The 20,610-nt window shown below is 47.7% G+C and overlaps 1 protein-coding gene across 9 annotated transcripts in view; it reads left to right on the plus strand.

Moving 5' to 3' along the window:
* cfap54 (cilia and flagella associated protein 54) overlaps window positions 1-20,610 on the plus strand; it is a 724,932-nt gene that overhangs the window by 532,285 nt on the left and 172,037 nt on the right. For all 9 annotated transcript variants that reach the window (XM_070897703.1, XM_070897704.1, XM_070897705.1 and 6 more), the window contains one exon: window positions 5,727-5,847. In XM_070897703.1, coding sequence (XP_070753804.1) covers window positions 5,727-5,847 — 121 coding nt within the window. The remainder of the gene's footprint in view (window positions 1-5,726; window positions 5,848-20,610) is intronic.

Below are 20,610 nucleotides of genomic sequence, written 5' to 3' on the forward strand. Positions count from 1 at the left end.
CCAAGGTGCAATCCTACCTTATCAGCAGGCCCTGGACACCTATCTGGCAATGGCCATGATGACCTATCTTCTCAAAGTCTAAAATAGTAGAGAGGCAAGTGCAGCTTAGGACTGCCACGTGCAAGGATGGTCGCAGCAGCGGCCTGAAAGTTGGCCGCACCTTGAAGACATGTTGAAGTGCTGACTTATGAGGATCATTCTTTGGAGTGGTACGAAGGGCAACCTTTCTCATAAGCACTGCATGCAACACACCCTTGAATTCAGCGCCCACCAAACAGAAGGTTGGATGTGGGAGTTTTCAATCACTTACCTGTAGAATCGGGTTCTCTTTCGTCCCTAGGACCCCTCTGCCCAGTATGCCTGGATTCCTCTCAATGATGCTGGACATCAGCTCTTGAAATATTGCCAGATTGTGGTCCCACCGCCCCCCCCCCCCCCACTGAATGCTGCTGTACAGTAGGTCCCCATTTCACATATGCTCTTGGGCTATGGAATCCCATTCCCTATTGGCTCCAGACCCTCAACACCCAATCCCCCCCTCCCCCGCCCCCCCATGATGCTTTTAGACCTCAGGAGCCCCTTCTAAGTGATCCCTGATCAATGCACCTCTCCCATTTTTACCAGGCCCTGGATTTTCTCCACAATGTATCAGACTCGAGGATCACACCCATCCATGCAAATCCCAGGAACCTTCTCCCACGCCCTATCCCTGTCATCAGTGATTTAGAACCTATCACCCCATCGCAGTGTTTCTACATCCGAAGATCCTCTGCCATAGTACTGACACACCTCTCTCTACCTGTCTCCAGAATTGCAAGACCATGAGACTTTACTGTAATGTATTTGCTTCATGGATTCTTTGCTTAAGAATTCATAGCAACACATAGCTATTAAGAACTAGTTGGTTTATTAATAAAGGCTTAACAATCACACTACACATTACCAGTTCATCCACTAGGCCCACAACTGCATACCTCATTGTGTATGATCTAGACTCAATTGACTGGGGTTTTATTGAGTCTTGTGAACATCACATGACTGGCTAAGCCACTCAATGCAACAGCTTTACAACTATTTTAGCTGTGCACTTTAATCAAGTGCCCCCTGGTTAAAGTGAGGGGTGGGGGGGGTGGGGGCAGGGACACACTCCAAACACTTTCAAACAAATGCCCCCTTGTTTTTTTTTTTAGGGCACTAAAAACAAAAATTATACAAGTGCCCCCTGGCTAAAAGCAGGGGGGGGGGGGGGGGACATTAACACCGACAACTTAAACAAATTAAACTTTAGACGTTAAGATTAAATTAAAATTTGGTTGCCGGGGGTGATGATGCACTCCAGTCCCTCCAGCACCCACCTCTCGCGGAAGGCCGCGAGCGTACCGGTGGACACCACATGCTCCATCTCCAGGGACACCCTGGCTCGGATGTAACCACGGAAGAGAGGCAGGCAGTTGGGCTGAACAACACCCTCGACCGCCCGCTGCCTGGACCAGCTGATGACCCCCTTGGCCATGCCCAGGAGCAGTCCTACGAGGAGGCCTTCCGACCTGCCCGCTCCCCTCCACACAGGGTGCCCAAAGATCAGGAGTGTGGGACTGAAGTGCAACCAGAAATTGAGAGGCAGTCCCTTTAAGTAATCGAACAGGGGCTGCAACCTCGCACATTCTATATAAACATGGAACATGGACTCTTCCAGACCGCAGAAATTGCAGGCGGCCTGCAAGCCCGTGAACCGACTTTAAAATCTTATTGCATGAGACTGCTCTGTGTAACACCCTCCAGGCCAAGTCCCTGCATTTACAACTCTTTTGGGGGGGGGAACAAAATAGACATTAGATCAAGTTCCCCCAGATCTGGGGGACACTCCAGACACTTAACTGCCCCTTTTTCTAATAAATGTTTTTTTGGGTGATTTTTGTGGGTTTTTTTGGGCACTAAAATCATAGTTTTTTTTTCCAAGTGCCCCCTATAAAAGGGGAGGGGGACACTAAAACCGGTATTAAAAATAAATTAGTCTTTAAAACAAATAAAATCAAATTAAAATTTGGTTGCCGGGGGTAATAATGCACTCCAGTCCCTCCGGTGCCCACCTCTCGCGGAAGGCCGCGAGCGTACCGGTGGACACCGCGTGCTCCATCTCTAGGGACACCCTGGCCCAGATGTACCCGCGGAAGAGAGGCAGGCAGTCAGGCTAAACGACCTCCTCGACCGCCCGCTGCCTGGACCGGCTGATGGCACCCTTGGCCGTGCCCAGGAGCAGTCCTACAAGGAGGCCCTCGGACCTACCCTCCGCACAGGGTGCCCAAAGATCAGGAGTGTGGGACTGAAGTGCAACCAGAAATTGAGGAACAGCCCCTTTAAATAATGGAACAGGGGTTGCAACCTCGCACATTCTATATAAACATGGAACATGGACTCTTCCAGACCGCAGAAATTGCAGGCGGCCTGGGAGCCCATGAACCGACTTTAAAAACTTATTGCACGGGACTGCTCTGTGTAACACCCTCCAGGCCAAGTCCCTGCATTTACAAACCTGTGAGCATACTCACAGGTGCATACATTACACATCCCATTTACAATGCTGCTCTACCCTTAGATTTCCCTATTGTTCTTTGAGTTCCCAATGCTTCCAGCCCCAGTGGCACCCCCCCCCCTCCCCACCACCATATCCTAGGAAATAGCACTCAATGCTCCTAGACAATGACGCCTCCTCCCACTGCAACAAAACTCTGGCTTCCCACCCAATTCTGAAACACCCAAGAATCCCCCTCAGGGCTCCTTATGGCAGCACTCTCCCCAATGCTGAAACTTTCTGTGACTGCCATCATTTGTGCAGAAAAAACTCTGGTACCTCTGCCCAACACTTCCAGATGCTGGACATCACTCTATGCCTTCATAACCCAGGACTTCACTATTACCTCCATATCTTGTATCCTCCCTTCCCACTGCTGCCAGAGCCTAAGAATCATGCTGTAATTATCCCTGTCCTCTACTTCTTCAATATCTCGGAGGTTGTACGGCTGGAGAAGATTACAGAGATAGAGAGGAGTAAGGTCATGGAGGGATTTGAAAACAAAGATGAGAATTTTAAAATCGAGGCGTTGCTTAACTGGGAGTTAATGTAGGTGAATGAGCACAGGGGTGATGGATGAACGGGACTTGTTGCGAGTTAGAACATGGGCAGCCAAGTTTTGGATGACCTCAAGTTTACGTAGGGTAGAACATGGGAGGCCAGCCAGGCGTGCATTGGAATAGTCAAGTCTAGAGGTAACAATGGCATGGATGAGGGTTTCAGCAGCAGATTTTTTATTATTTGTTCCGTGATGTGGGCGCGTTGCTGGCAAGACCAGCATTTATTGCCCATCTCTAATTGCCCTCGAGAAGATGATGGTGAGCTGCCTTCTTGAACCGCTGCAGTCCTTGTGGTGAAGGTACTACCACAATGCTGTTAGGGAGGGATTTTGACCCAGCGACGATGAAGGAACGGCGATATATTTCCAAATCAGGCTCGTGTGCAACTTGGAGAACTTGCAGGTGATGGTGTTCCCATGCGCCTGCTGCCCTTGTCCTTCTAGGTTGTAGAGGTCGCGGGTTTGGGATCTGCTGCCGAAGAAGCCTTGGTGAGTTGCTGCAGTGCATCTTCTAGATCGTACACACTGCAGCCGCGGGGGAGGGAGTGAATGTTTAAGGTGATGGATGGGGTGCCAATCAATCAGGCTGCTTTGTCCTGGATAGTGTCGAGCTTCTTGAGTGTTGTTGGAGCTGCACTCATCAAGACAAGTGGAGAGTATTCCATCACACTCCTGACTTGTGTCTTGTAGATGTTGGAAAGGCTTCGGGGAGTCAGGAGGTGAGACACTCGCCACAGAATACCCACCCTCTGACCCACTCTTGTTGCCACAGCATTTAAGTGGTTGGTCCAGTTAAGCAGATGAGCTGAGGCAGTGGGGGAGGCAGTAATGTTAAGCAGATGGAAAAAGGCGGTCTTAGTTATGCCGTGGATATGTGGTCGGAATCTCATTTCAAGGTCAAATATAACACCAAGTTTGCGAACAGTTTGGTTCAGCCTCAAACAGATGCTAGGGAGAGGGATAGAGTCGGTGGTTAAGGAATGGTATTTGGGGTGGGGGCCGAAGACAATGGCTTCGGTCTTCCCAATATTTAGTTGGAAAAATTTCTGCTCATCCAGTACTGGATGTCGGACAAACAGTCTGACAAAATAGAGGGGTTGAGAGAAATGGTGGTGAGGTAGAGCTAGGAGTAGTCAGCATAGATGTGGCAACTGACGTGTTTTCGGATGATGTCGCCAAGGAGCAGCATGTAGTTGAGAAATAGATGGGGGCCAAGGATAGATCCTTGGGAGACACCAGAGTTAACGATGGGGAAGCGGAAAGAGAAGCCGTTGCAGGTGATTCTTTGGCTACGATTAGATCGATAAGAATGGAACCAGGTGAGTGCAGTCCCACCCAGCTGGACGACAGTGGGAAGGTGTTGGAAGGAGGATGAAGTGGTCAACCGTGTCAAAGGCTGCTGACAGGTTGAAAAGGACGAGGAGGGGTAGTTTCCCTTTGTCACAGTCACAAAGGATGTCATTTGTGACTTTGATGGGAGCCGTTCCAGTACTGTGGTGGGGGTGGAAACCTAATTGGAGGGATTCAAACATGGAGTTAAGGGAAAGATGAACACAGATTTGGGAGGCGGCAAGGACTTTGGAGAGGAAAGGGAGGTTGGAGATCGGGCAGTATTTTGCAAGGAAAGAGGGGGTCAAGGTTTCTTTTTGAGATGGGATGATGACAGCAGATTTGAAGGAGAGAGTAGTACAGTACCTGAGGAGAGAGAATCGTTAACAATGTCAGCCAACATGGGAGCCAGAAAAAGAAGTTGGGTGCTCTTCAGTTTGGTGGAAATAGGGTCAGGGATGCTGGAAGTGGGGCTTATGGACAAAGTGAGCCCAGAGAGGTCATGAAGGGAGATCGGAGAGAAACTGGAGAAAGATGCGAGTTCAAGGCTCGTGCAGGGGGGATCCTCAGAGGACGTTTGGCTCGGTGGTCTAGGGGAAGTAAGCAGAGGCAGCTGATCGGATGGTCTCAATCTTAGCGGCAAAGAAGTCCATGAGCTACTCGTACTTGTTGTACAGTAAATAAGTATTAATTGGACCAACTAACAAAGAAAATGAGATTCATTGCACTTGCTATTCATTAATAGTAAAACATTTATTAATATATTTTTAAAATTTTAGGCCAAAATTGAGTGACATAACCAATTCTTATTCCAAAATAACTCTTGGATGCCAGGCTGCTGACCCGGCCAAAACCCTCCCTGGTGGCCCAGTAGACCTAACTAAAATATATGCAGAGTTCGCAGCGGCTCTCCCCTTTAACTGAAGGGGATGGACATTGTGATGCGCTGGCGTCATTTGCACGACGCTGATGACTCGGAGCGGTAGCTGACCCGATGGAACGGCACTTCCGCCCCGCAGCCGCCTGGAACACCGCCCCGCTGCAAAAATTAAAGTGCTCAATATCAATCGAGTCCCGGCTCATGGATTCGGTCCCTTGATGTTTAGATATCTTAAGCAATTATTAACGCTTCCCATTTTGTTTTTGTCGTCATAGAGTTTATATTTGACATTATGTGATAATTTCAGAGTATAAGTAGAATGTTTCGATAAACTGGGAATTACATGCTAATTTAGGCCACTTATGGCCGTTTTCTATTCTTTACAGTGCTGCCATTGCTTTATCTGCAGTTCAACTCTTACAAAGATCCAGTGTCTTGGTGCAACACAAGAAAAACCATGCAGCTGCTCCATTATCAGCACTCAAACGTACATCGAAAAAGAGCACTGTAAGTTAGGCAGCAATTCATGTGAGATTTGTGCATCAATCAATTTTCAAAGTAAATGCCATAGTCTGATGTAAATGTTGAGGCAACCATGTTTTTTGGTTACACCCCTGTGAAGCCGTTAGGATATTTTTCTAAATCAAAGGCACTATATAATTGCAATTTGTTGTAACATAAAAACATAAGAAATAGGAGCAGGAGTAGGCCATTTGGCCCCTCGAGCCTGCTCCGCCATTCAATAAGATCATGGCTGATCCGATCATAGACTCAGCTCCACTTCCCTGCCCACTCCCCATAACCCTTTACTCCCTTATCGCTCAAAAATCTGTCTATCTCCGCCTTAAATATATTCAATGGTCCAGCCTCCACAGCTCTCTGGGGCAGAGAATTCCATAGATTTACAACCCCCTGAGAGAAGAAATTTCTCCTCATCTCAGTTTTAAATGGGTGCCCCTTATTCTAAGACTATGTCCCTTAGTTTTAGTTTGCCCTATGAGTGAAAATAGACTCTCTGCATCCACCTTGTCGAGCCCCCTCATTATCTTATAAGTTTCAATAAGATCACCTCTCATTCTTCTGAACTCCAATGTGTATAGGCCCAACCTACTCAACCTATCTTCAGAAGTCAATCCTCTCAACTCTGGAATTAACCTAGTGAACCTTCTCTGAACAGCCTCCAATGCAAGTATATCCTTCCTTAAATATGGCGACCAAAACTGTACGCAATACTTTAGGTGTGGCCTCACCAATACCCTGTACAGTTGTAGCAGGACTTCTCTGCTTTTATACTGCAATAAAGGACAACATTCCATTTGCCTTCCTGATTACTTGCTCTACCTGCATACTAAATTTGTGTGTTTCATGCACAAGGGCCCCCAGGTCTCTCTGTACTGCAGCACTTTGCAATTTTTCTCCAACAAATTATAATTTGCTTTTCTATTATTTCTGCCAAAGTGGATAACCTCACATTTTCCCACATTATACTCTATCTGCCAAATTTTTGCCCACTCACTTAGCCTGTCTATTCGCTCAATTTTGGCCAGGAGTTGCTCCGTTTTTTTTGGAGTAACTTTGCTTTTCTGGTGTAACTTAAAAATCACTATTTTCCCCAATCAATTTGCACCAGCACAACTGAGTTAGTTATGAAATTTTTAGGTTTGTTTTGTTTCTCAAAATGGGGCGTTACCAGCCACCTACGCCAGTTCTGCCCATTTAGGCAACTTTGGCCAGTTAATAGTTACTCTGGAGTACATCGGAGGCCATTCGGCCTGGGATAGGGGAAGGAAGCAGAGAGGACCTGCATCAAGCCTTGCTTACAAACCACCAAACCTTGCAAACAAAAAGTACTAAGAATTCAATAAAAAATAAATAATTGAAGTAAGTCCTACCTTCACCTTCAAACTCGGCCCGGGAGGCCACTCGGCCTGGGCTAGGGGCAGGACAACGCACCGGGAGGCCACTCAGCCTGGGCTAGGGGCGGGAGCGCTTCAACTGGCCGGCATCGGGATTCAACGGAGAGGCTGTAGCAAGCAAATCAACAGAGAGGCTGCAGCAAGCAAATCAACGGAGAGGCTGCAGCAAGCAAATCAACAGAGAGGCTGCAGCAAGCAAATCAACGGAGAGGCTGGGGGCGAGGAGCGCTTCAACTGGCCGGCATCGGGATTCAACAGAGAGGCTGCAACAAGCAAATCAACGGAGAGGTTGGGGCGGAGGGGAGGAAGCGAGGAAGGGAGCTGGCAAGCATCAGCGGCCACAGAGAGGGAGAGGCTGCAATTCAACAGAGGCTGTGGGGGGTAGTGGAGGGAGAAAGGTCACAAGACTCAAGAGGGGGTAGGAGAGAGGAGAGAGAGGTCACAAGACTCAAGGGGGGGGAGGAGGAGGGAGAGGTCACAAGACTCAAGGGGGGGGGGGAGGAGGAGGAGGAGGGAGAGAGAGGTCACAAGACTCAAATGGGGGGAGGGGGAGAGAAGAGGACAAAAGATCTTTGGGTGTGGTCCATCCATACAGACCTTGGGGGGGAGAGGGAGAGAACTGCAAACCTGTGCTGCCTGCTTTCCTACCGTTTTGACCTTTTTTGAAAGTTTAACTTTAAGTATGGGGGCAATACTGACAATGCCATACATTTTGCAAGCATTCTGCATTATAGTGCTACGTAGGAGACAATTGATTAGAGCTCATCACAGCCCGTAGGCTGCTGAGCAGGAGGCCTTACCCACGTCGGCAATTTTGAGTCAGCAATTTCGTACCTGCACCTGAGTGATGCAGAATGTGTCAGAAGGCTGTGTTTCCGCATTAAGTTGTCCGTGAGATCTGTGAGTTGCTGAGACCAGACCTACAGCCAAGAAGTGGCAGGTGGACTGCTTTGTCAGTTGAAGTGAAGGTTACAGCTGCACTTTCATTCTATGCCTCCAGATCGTTTCCAGCTACAACTGGAGATGCGTGCGCCATCTCTCAACATGCAATACATGTCTTAATTCACCAAGTCACAGCTGCACTGTATGCGTGGAGGAATGACTTCATCAAGTTCCCAATGACCGCTCAAGCAATCCATGACAGGGCTGTGGGGTTCTCAAGGATTGCTGGCTTCCCAAAGGTACAGGGCTGCATTGATTATACCCACATCGCCTTGCGAGCAACTTTGGAGGATGTCGAGCTATTCAGGAATAGAAAAGGCTTCCACTCCATTAATGTGTGTGACAACATGCATCGCATCATGTCAGTCGATGCACGATACCCTGGCAGCACCCATGATGCGTTCATCGTACGCGACAGCGTTATATCTTACATGTTTGAGCAGCAGCCAGAAGGGCAGAGCTGGCTACTGGGAGACAAAGGATACAGCCTCGCCACCTGGCTCATGTTGCCCCTACGCGTAACACAGACGGAAGCTGACCATCAATACAACATGTCGCACATTACGACACGCAGCATCATAGAGAAGACCATTGGCATCTTGAAACAGCGTTTCCGATGCCTGGACCATTCCGGAGGCTACTTGCAATACTCCCCTGAGATTGTCGGTCAGTTCACTGTTGTGTGCTGCATGCTGCATAACTTAGCCATCATGAGGCAGCAGCAGCTGGTACTGAAAGAAGACCCACCTGCGGTGAAGAGTGGCTGATGATAATGATTTGGAAGATACAGGTGACAAGCAGGAGGAGGTGGTGGAGGAGGAGAATGAGGAAACCATGTAAGTGCCTGAGGCCGGAGCACTACGTCGGAGGAGGGCGGGCCATCATGCTCCTTTAACGATTGCTCAAGCTTGTGCCAGCAGCTCATCCGTGAACGCTTTACTGATGCCTGAGGGCTCAGCGACAACTATTCCACATGGACATGTTTAATTTTTGGAGCTGTTCCATAATGTTGTGTTGTATTAATGGAACATGATTCAGTTTTAATGCAAAATATATTTTATTCAAAAGTTTACAATGTACTTAACTTTAGTGTAATAAAATTATTCTTGTATCAAACTTTACTTTAATATGACTCTTTAAGATCACTTAAAAACTTGTAAAGTTACATAACTTACAAAAAACTTTCAATTTGAAAACAGTAACACTTTAAGATCACTTAAAAACTTTAAGCTCACTTATAAAGTTGTAAATTTACATAACTTCCAAAAAACTTTCAATTTGAAAACAGTAACACTCTAAGATCACTTAAAAACTTTAAGCTCACTTATAAAGTTGTAAATTTACATAACTTACAAAAAACTTTCAATTTGAAAACAGTTACAACAGTAACATCAACAACAACAACAGCAACAGAAAAGAAAGGCTGCACCCATCACTCATCCTCCTTAGTGTAACACCGCTCGCTGTGCTTGCTCTTGAACTCTCCATCACCCCTGCCCACAGGTGGTGGCACAGTCATTTTGGGCTTGGTACCAAGCTTATTCCTTCTAACATCTCGTTTAATGTGCACTTCTTGATGGGTGGTGATAGTGGGGGGGCGGTCAGGTGTTAATGTGGAGGGTCCAGCTTGGGTCGCTTTAGAGGCTGGTGTGGGGATTGCAGTGGGAGTGGCAGTTGATTCTGTCAATGGGTGCATGCTCTGCGTGTGTTCCCTTATTGCAGCAGCTAACTCACACATGCCCTCCCTCATGCACCCTGACAGTGTCTCAGCGGACTGAAACATTCCCTCCCTGATGGCCTGTGTCATTGCCAGTGTCGTCCTTTCCACTCCCTCTGACATTCCCTCCCTCATGGCCACTGTCGTCCTTTCTACTACCTCTGACATTCCCTCCCTCATGGACACTATTCCCTCACTGATGTTCCCGGACATCGTTCCCATTTCCCATGCCATTGCTGTTACTTCTCCTGACAGTCCCGCTACCTCATCACTCACCCCACTGATGGTGTCCAGGAGTGATCGGGTAAGGTCAGTGCTCTCCGCACTCAATGCCATGATCTGAACCACATCTGTTGCATCCTGCATCTCAAGAGAATGTGGTCGATTTCTCCTTCTCCTCATAGAAACATAGAAACATAGAAAATAGGTGCAGGAGCAGGCCATTCAGCCCTTCTAGCCTGCACCGCCATTCAATGAGTTCATGGCTGAACATGAAACTTCAGTACCCCCTTCCTGCTTTCTCGCCATATCCCTTGATCCCCCGAGTAGTAAGGACTTCATCTAACTCCCTTTTGAATATATTTAGTGAATTGGCCTCAACTACTTTCTGTGGTAGAAAATTCCACAGGTTCACCACTCTCTGGGTGAAGAAGTTTCTCCTCATCTCGGTCCTAAATGGCTTACCCCTTATCCTCAGACTGTGACCCCTGGTTCTGGACTTCCCCAACATTGGGAACATTCTTCCTGCATCTAACATGTCTAAACCCGTCAGAATTTTAAACGTTTCTATGAGGTCCCCTCTCATTCTTCTGAACTCCAGTGAATACAAGCCCAGTTGATCCAGTCTTTCTTGATAGGTCAGTCCCACCATCCCGGGAATCAGTCTGGTGAATCTTCGCTGCACTCCCTCAATAGCAAGAATGTCCTTCCTCAAGTTAGGAGACCAAAACTGTACACAATACTCCAGATGTGGCCTCACCAAGGCCCTGTACAACTGTAGCAACACCTCCATGCCCCTGTACTCAAATCCCCTCGCTATGAAGACCAACATGCCATTTGCTTGCTTAACCGCCTGCTGTACCTGCATGCCAACCTTCAATGACTGATGTACCATGACACCCAGGTCTCGTTGCACCTTCCCTTTTCCTAATCTGTCACCATTCAGATAATAGTCTGTCTCTCTCTTTTTACCACCAAAGTGGATAACCTCACATTTATCCACATTATACTTCATCTGCCATGCATTTGCCCACTCACCTAACCTATCCAAGTCACTCTGCAGCCTAATAGCATCCTCCTCGCAGCTCACACTGCCACCCAACTTAGTGTCATCTGCAAATTTGGAGATACTACATTTAATCCCCTCGTCTAAATCATTAATGTACAATGTAAACAGCTGGGGCCCCAGCACAGAACCTTGCGGTACCCCACTAGTCACTGCCTGCCATTCTGAAAAGTATCCATTTACTCCTACTCTTTGCTTCCTGTCTGACAACCAGTTCTCAATCCACGTCAGCACACTACCCCCAATCCCATGTGCTTTAACTTTGCACATTAATCTCTTGTGTAGGACCTTGTCGAAAGCCTTCTGAAAGTCCAAATATACCACATCAACTGGTTCTCCTTTGTCCACTTTACTGGAAACATCCTCAAAAAATTCCAGAAGATTTGTCAAGCATGATTTCCCTTTCACAAATCCATGCTGACTTGGACCTATCATGTCACCATTTTCCAAATGCGCTGCTATGACATCCTTAATAATTGATTCCATCATTTTATCCACTACTGAGGTCAGACTGACCGGTCTATAATTCCCTGTTTTCTCTCTTCCTCCTTTTTTAAAAAGTGGGGTTACATTGGCTACCCTCCACTCGATAGGAACTGATCCAGAGTCAATGGAATGTTGGAAAATGACTGTCAATGCATCCGCTATTTCCAAGGCCACCTCCTTAAGTACTCTGGGATGCAGCCCATCAGGTCCTGGGGATTTATCGGCCTTCAATCCTATCAATTTCCCCAACACAATTTCCCGACTAATAAAGATTTCCCTCAGTTCCTCCTCCTTACTAGACCCTCTGACCCCTTTTATATCCGGAAGGTTGTTTGTGTCCTCCTTAGTGAATACCGAACCAAAGTACTTGTTCAATTGGTCTGCCATTTCTTTGTTCCCCGTTATGACTTCCCCTGATTCTGACTGCAGGGGACCTATGTTTGTCTTTACTAACCTTTTTCTCTTTACATACCGATAGAACTTTTTCAATCCGCCTTAATGTTCCCTGCAAGCTTTTTCTCGTACTCCATTTTCCCTGCCCGAATCAAACCCTTTGTCCTCCTCTGCTGAGTTCTAAATTTCTCCCAGTCCCCGGGTTCGCTGCTATTTCTGGCCAATTTGTATGCCACTTCCTTGGCTTTAATACTATCCCTGATTTCCCTAGATAGCCACGGTTGAGCCACCTTCCCTTTTTTATTTTTACGACAGACAGGAATGTACAATTGTTGTAAGTCATCCATGCAGTCTCTAAATGTCTGCCATTGCCCATCCACAGTCAACCCCTTAAGTATCATTCGCCAATCTATCCTAGCCAATTCACGCCTCATACCTTCAAAGTTACCCTTCTTTAAGTTCTGGACCATGGTCTCTGAATTAACTGTTTCATTCTCCATCCTAATGCAGAATTCCACCATATTATGGTCACTCTTCCCCAAGGGGCCTCGCACAATGAGGTTGCTAATTAATCCTCTCTCATTACACAACACCCAGTCTAAGATGGCCTCCCCCCTAGTTGGTTCCTCGACATATTGGTCTAGAAAACCATCCCTTATGCACTCCAGGAAATCCTCCTCCACTGTATTGCTTCCAGTTTGGCTTGCCCAATCTATGTGCATATTAAAGTCACCCATTATAACTGCTACACCTTTATTGCATGCACCCCTAATTTCCTGTTTGATGCCCTCCCCAACATCACTACTACTGTTTGGAGGTCTGTACACAACTCCCACTAACGTTTTTTGCCCTTTGGTGTTCTGCAGCTCTACCCATATAGATTCCACATCATCCAAGCTAATGTCTTTCCTAACTATTGCATTAATCTCCTCTTTAACCAGCAATGCTACCCCACCTCCTTTTCCTTTTATTCTATCCTTCCTGAATGTTGAATACCCCTCGATGTTGAGTTCCCAGTCCTGATCATCCTGGAGCCACGTCTCCGTAATCCCAATCACATCACATTTGTTAACGTCTATTTGCACAGTTAATTCATCCACCTTATTGCGGATACTCCTTGCATTAAGACACAAAGCGTTCAGGCTTGTTTTTTTAACACCCTTTGTCCTTTTAGAATTTTGCTGTACAGTGACCCTTTTTGTTCTTTGCCTTGGGTTTCTCTGCCCTCCACTTTTCCTCATCTCCTTTCTGTCTTTTGCTTTTGCCTCATTTTTGTCTCCCTCTGTCTCCCTGCATTGGTTCCCATTCCCCTGCCATATTAGTTTAACTCCTCCCCAACAGCACTAGCAAACACTCCCCCTAGGACATTGGTTCCGGTCCTGCCCAGGTGCAGACCGTCCGGTTTGTACTGGTCCCACCTCCCCCAGAACCGGTTCCAATGCCCCAGGAATTTGAATCCCTCCCTGCTGCACCACTGCTCAAGCCACGTATTCATCTGCGCTATCCTGCGATTCCTACTCTGACTAGCACGTGGCACTGGTAGCAATCCCGAGATTACTACTTTTGAGGTCCTACTTTTTAATTTAGCTCCTAGCTCCTTAAATTCGTTTCGTAGGACCTCATCCTTTTTTTTACCTATGTCGTTGGTACCAATGTGCACCACGACAACTGGCTGTTCTCCCTCCCATTTCAGAATGTCCTGCACCCACTCTGAGACATCCTTGACCCTTGCACCAGGGAGGCAACATACCATCCTGGAGTCTCAGTTGCGTCCGCAGAAACGCCTATCTATTCCCCTCACCATTGAATCCCCTATCACTATCGCGCTCCCACTCTTTTTCCTGCCCTCCTGTGCAGCAGAGCCAGCCACAGTGCCATGAACTTGGCTGCTGCTGCCCTCCCCTGATGAGTCATCCCCCCCAACAGTACTCAACGTGGTGTATCTGTTTTGCAGGGGGATGACCACAGGGGACCCCTGCACTACCTTCCTTGCACTACTCTTCCTGCTGGTCTTCCATTCCCTATCTGGCTGTGGACCCTTCTCCTGCGGTAAGACCAACTCACTACACGTGATACTCACGTCATTCTCAGCATCGTGGATGCTCCAGAGTGAATCCACCCTCAGCTCCAATTCCGCAACGCGGACCGTCAGGAGCTCGAGGCGGATACACTTCCCGCACACGTAGTCGCCAGGGACACCGGAAGTGTCCCTGAGTTCCCACATGGTACAGGAGAAGCATAACACCCGACCGAGCTCTCCTGCCATGACTTAACCCTTAGATACACTTAAATTGGCAACAACAATGTTAAAAGTTACTGACTAATATAAAAAGAAAAAGAAAAACTACTCACCAATCACCAGCCAATCACTTACCCCCTCGGCTGTGACGTCACCTTTCTGTTTCTTTCTACTTCTTTTTTGCCTTCTCCTTGTAGCTGCAGAAGCACGCCTCACCAACGAACTCCCGACGCCTCTCGCGGCCTTTTATAGGCCTCCGACCCCGGACTCACGCCTCACCAACGAACTCCCGACGCCTCTCGCGGCCTTTTATAGGCCTCCGACCCCGGACTCACGCCTCACCAACGAACTCCCGACGCCTCTCGCGGCCTTTTATAGACCTCCGGCCCCGGACTCACGCCTCACCAACGAACTCCCGACGCCTCTCGCGGCCTTTTATAGGCCTCCGACCTCGGACTCACGCCTCACCAGGTGGGAGGCGCAGGCTCGGATGGGGGGGGGCCCTGGGTGTTCCTCGCGGTATCCCAGTGGGACCCGCATGCTCGGATGGTGGGGTCTTGGGTGTTATTTGCTGCATCCCACTACTGGGACCCGCAACCTCGGACGGTGGGGCCCTAGGTGTTACTTGCTGCATCCCATTACTGGAACCCGCAACCTTGGATTGTGAGTAACCAAGGAATGTCCCACCAGAACTCAAACCACTAGTCATGGAATGGGTGAAATCAAGGAATGTCCCACCAGAACTCACTAGTCATGGAAGGGGCTGGCAACTCCAATAACTGCACATTCTCCAAATTCAGTATCTCAGTGGTAGCTTCATCCAGCTGACCCAACTCCCCCTCACCCCCATGTTGATCTGGAGGGTTGGCTTGGAAGATGTTCTTGTGCTCAGGCTCGTCCGCATCTGAATCTTTTTCTGGATCTTCAGGATTGGCATCGGGTTCTGCTAAATGTAACAGAACAGTCAAATGGTTAGCAGCAGAGGAGGGGGCATGATGTGTGGGTGGCATGAGTAGGATCACACATAGCAGGCCAGGCAGCAGGTTGATTTGAAGGGCCACGATGAATTTTCAGGACTTACCCTCTTCCGCGAGTGTGGGCCCAGCTCGTGCAGTACTGATTGTTTTTCTCCAGGCAGGACCCATCAAAGCAGCGACCCTCTCTTACAAGGTTGTGCAGATTTGGCGGGCCTCCTCCTGTTCGATTCCTTTCCTTTTTGTTGCAGGACAATTTCTTCTGCAAAGATGAAAATACAACTTTTTAGAGAGGGTGGCTTTCTGCTGGGTGGGACATATACAGCTGGTCACATTTACAATTGCAATTGCATTGAAGAAATGAAAATATTACTTACACTAACTACTTGACCAAGGTCCTGCCATTTTTTTTTACACTGGCTTCCAGATCTCTTGGTGTTCACCACTGCGCAGAAATCTTCTGCAACTTGGTTCCAACGTTTCTTCATTTCTTTGGATGGCACTTTTGTGCGACATCTGCTGGTATCCAGCTCCTGCCATCTGTTCTCAATGACATAAACTAGTGTCTCCATTGCTTCATGCAAGAAATTCTTTGCCCTTAATCCACGTTGCTGCATTGCTGTATTGCTGCAGCTGCTCTGAGACACTCACAGCACTTTTCCAATGCTCTTAGACACACAGTGACTTTTCCAAACACACAGTCCTTATTTTGCATGATTTTACCAACCAGAGCACTGCTTCTTGAATTCCTACCACAGCACTCCTTCTGGCACCAAAACACAAGCAGCTAGTTAGCTCTTTAAAAATGGCCGATTGCCAACTCTCAGCGCTACTGCTCATGCGCGGACATCACCAGCAGACTCCACTGCGCATGTGCAGACGTCCCGGCACATTTCCAGCGCAGAACGCTGGCTCCACCCCCGACTCGACTGGCCACGCTGCGTGTCTGCAGTGAAGAGGCCTGACAGCGGTCAAAGTGGCAACAACATTTTTCGGCGCACCTCGGAACGAAGATAAGTGGCGCACCTCTGGTAAGTGTGCCGAAAAACAGGCTCAGCCAAAATTGAGGCCAATATCCCTTTGCAGATTTTTTGTGTGCTCCTCATAATTTGCTTTCCCACCCATCTTTGTATCATCAGCAAACTTGGCTACATTACACTCGGTCCCTTAATCCAAGTCATTAATATAGATTGTAAATAGTTTAGGACCCAGCACCGATCCCTGCAGCACCCCACTAGTCACAGTTTGCCAACCGGAAATGACCCATTTATCCCGACTCTCTGTTTTCTGTTAGTTAGCCAATCTTCTATCCATGCTAATATGCTACCCCCAATCCCATGAACTTTTATCTTGTACAGAAACCTCTTATGTGGCACCTTATCGAATGCCTTCTGGAAATCCAAATACACCACTTCCACTCGTTCCCCCTTATCTACCCTGCTCGTTACATCCTCAAAGAACTCCAGCAAATTTGTCAAACATGATTTCCCTTTCATAAAACCATGCTGACTTTGCTTGATTGCATCATGCTTTTCCAAATTTCCCGCTACTGCTTCTTTAATAATGCATCCAGCATTTTCCCAACGACAGATGTTCGGCTAACTGGTCTATAGTTTCCTGCTTTTTGTCTGCCTCCTTTTTTAAATAGGGGCATAACATTTGTTTTCCAATCTGCTAGGACCTCCCCAGAATCTAGGGAATTTTGGTAGATTACAACCTATCTCTGCAGCCATTTCTCTTAAGACCCTAGGATGTACGGCATCAGGTCCTTTAGTCCCATTATTTTATCTAGTGGAACTACTTTAGTGGAACTGAATTACAGAACCAGTGGGAACCTGTTCAACCTTCATTGTCTCCAGGCCAGGTCCAAGACCATCCCAACTTCTGTCGTTGAGCTACAGTACGCGGACGACGCCTGCGTCTGCGCACATACAGAGGCTGAACTCCAGGACATAGTCGACGTATTTACTGAGGCGTACAAAAGCATGGGCCTTATGCTAAACATCTGTAAGACAAAGGTCCTCCACCAGCCTGCCCTTGCTGCACAGCACTGCCCCTCAATCATCATGATTGACAGCGCGGCCTTGGACAACATGGACCATTTCCCATACCTCGGGAGCCTTCGACTGCCTGAGGAAAAGAGTGTTTGAAGACCAGGCACTCAAATCTGCCACCAAGCTCATGGTCTACAGGACTGTAGTAATACCCGCCCTCCTGTATGGCTCAGAGACATGGACCATGTACAGTAGACACCTCAAGTCACTGGAGAAATACCACCAACGATGTCTGCGGAAGATCCTACAAATCCCCTGGGAGGACAGACGCACCAACATTAGCGTCCTCGACCAGGCCAACATCCCCAGCATTGAAGCACTGACCATACTTGATCAGTTCTGCTGGGCAGGCCACATTGTTCGCATGCCAGACACAAGACTCCCAAAGCAAGCACTCTACTCGGAACTCCTTCATGGCAAACGAGCCAAAGGCGGGCAGAGGAAACGTTACAAGGACACCCTCAAAGCCTCCCTGATAAAGTGCAACGTCCCCACTGACACCGAGGAGCCCCTGGCCAAAGACCGCCCTAAGTGGAGGAAGAGCATCCGGAGGGTGCTGAGCACCTCTAGTCTCACCGGCGAGAGCATGCAGAAATCAAGCGCAGGCAGCGGAAAGCGTGCGGCAAACCTGTCCCACCCACCCTTTCCCTCAACGACTACCTGTGACAGGGACTGTGATTCTCGAATTGGACTGTTCAGCCACCTAAGGACTCATTTTAAGAGCGGAAGCAAGTCTTCCTCGATTTCAAGGGACTGCCTATGATGATGATGACTATTTCATTAGTGATAGTGATTGTATTAAGTTCCTCCCTACTGTTATGTATGCAATAACTTTTAGAATGAGTACTGTTTAACTCCAAGAGGCTTTATTAAGGCCCAAAGTGACTAATATACAAAATGGCTGGCCTTTTATAGTTGGGCAACCCAATGGTCTCCAACAGTGACGCCATCTAGTGGCTAGTGATCCTAAAAGTATATACATGACACCTATCTATGACCATTGGCATGTTTTTGGTGTCTTCTACCGTGAAGACCGATACAATGTATTTGTTCAAAGTCTCTGTCATTTCCCTGTTCCCCATTACTAATTCCCCAGTCACATCCTCTAGGGGACCAACATTTACTTTAGCCACTCTTTTCCTTTTTATGTACCTGTAGAACCTCTTACTATCTGTTTTTATATTTCATGCTAGTTTACTTTCAAAATCTTATCTTCCCTCTCATAATCATTTTTTTAGTCGTTCTCTGCTGGCTTTTAAAAATTTCTCAATCCTCTGGCCTCCCTCTAGTCTTGGCCACATTGTATGCCTTTGTTTTCAATTTGATACCACCCCTTATTTCCTTAGTTAGCCGCGGATGATTATCCTTTCTCTTACAGTCTTTCCTTCTCATTGGGATATATTTTTGTTGCGAGTTATAAAATATCCTTAAATGTCTGCCACTGCTCATCAACCATCCCATTTTTTAGTCTATTTTCCCAGTCCACTTTAGCCAACTCTGCCTGCATACCTTTGTAGTCTTCTTCATTTAAGCTTAGGACCTTGGTTTGAGAATCAACTTTCTCACCCTCCAATTGAATTTGAAATTCAACCATATTATGGTCACTCATTCCTCGAGGATCTTTTACTACGAGATAATTTATTATTCCTGCCTCATTACACAGTACTAGACCTAAGATAGCCTGCTCCCTGGTTGGTTCCACAAAGTACTGTTCAAGGAAACTATCCCGGATACACTTTATAAACTCCTCCTCAAGGCTACCCTGGCCAATTTGCTTTGTCCAACAATATGAAGGTTAAAATCACCTATGATTATTGCCGTGCCTTTATTACAAGCCTCCATTATTTCTTGATTTATACTCCATCCAACAGTGTAGCTACTGTTAGGGGGCCTATAGACTACGCTCACCAGCAACTTTTTCCCTTTATTATTTCATATCTCCACCCAAACTGATTCAACATCTTGATCTTCTGAGCCAACATCATTTCTCACGAACGCACTGATCCCATCCTTTATTAACACTGCTACCCCACCTCCTTTTCCTATCTGTCTGTCCTTCCGAATTGTCAAATATGCCTGAATATTTAGTTCCCAGTCCTGGTCACCTTGCAACCATGTTTCTGTAATGGCTATCAGATCATACCCATTTGTATCTATTTGTGCCGTCAATTCATCTACTTTGTTACGAATGCTACGTGCATTTAGACAAAGAGCTTTAAAATTTGTTTTTTTTACCCTTTTTTCCTGTTTGTTTCCTCTGTCTTCAAACTCACTTTCTACATTTTTGCTTTCTAATTCCAGCTTTACTCCTCTCTGTACTGAATCTATTCTCAGGTTGCCATCCCCCTGCCAAGCAAGTTTAAACCCTCCCCTACAGCACTAGCAACCTCCCCCGCGAGGATATTGGTCCCGGCTCTGTTGAGTTGCAACTCGTCCTTATTGTCCAGGTCCCGCCTCCCTCAGAAGCGGTCCCAATGCCTCAGGAATCTAAAGCCCTCCCTCCTGCACCATTTCTCCAACCATGCATTCATCTGCTCTATCCTCCTATTTCTGTACTCACTAGCTCGTGGCACCAGAAGTAATCCAGAGATTTCTACCTTTGAGGTCCTGCTTTTTAATCTCCCTCCTAGCTCCCTAAACTCTGCCTGCAGGACCTCATCCCTCTTTCTATCTATGTCATTGGTCCTGATATGGACCACGACGTCTGGCTGTTCACCCTCTCCCCCCAGAATGCCCTGCAGCCGCTCGGTGACATCCTTCACCCTGGCACCGGGGAGGCAACAAACCATCCTGGAGTCACGTCTGTGGCCACAGAAACGCCTGACTGCTCCCCTGACTATTGAATTGCCTACCACTATAGCTCTTCCATTCTTCTTCCTCCCCCCCTCCCACTTCTCGCCCTGTGCAGCTGATCCGCTCGCAGTGCCGTGGTCCTGGCTCTGGCTGCACTCCCCAGAGGCACCATCATCCCCACCGGTACTCAAGAGTATACCGGTTGGAGAACGAGATGGACTCAGGGGAATCCTGCACTAGCTGCCTCATCGTCCTCTTCTGTCTGGCGGTCACTCACTCCCTCTCTGCCTGCAAACTCTTAAGCTGCGGGGTGACAGCCTCTAGAAACGTGCTCTCTATGTAGCTCTCAGTCTCGCGGATGCACCGCAGTGACTCCAGCCGACGCTCAAGCTCCAAAACACGGAGCTCGAGTTGGTGCAGTTGGAGACAACTTCTGCATGTGTGTTCGTCCCGGCTGCGCGAAGCATCCAG

The sequence above is a fragment of the Pristiophorus japonicus genome, chromosome 13, assembly GCF_044704955.1.
Source record: "Pristiophorus japonicus isolate sPriJap1 chromosome 13, sPriJap1.hap1, whole genome shotgun sequence".
In the NCBI taxonomy this organism is placed as follows: Eukaryota; Metazoa; Chordata; class Chondrichthyes; family Pristiophoridae; genus Pristiophorus; species Pristiophorus japonicus.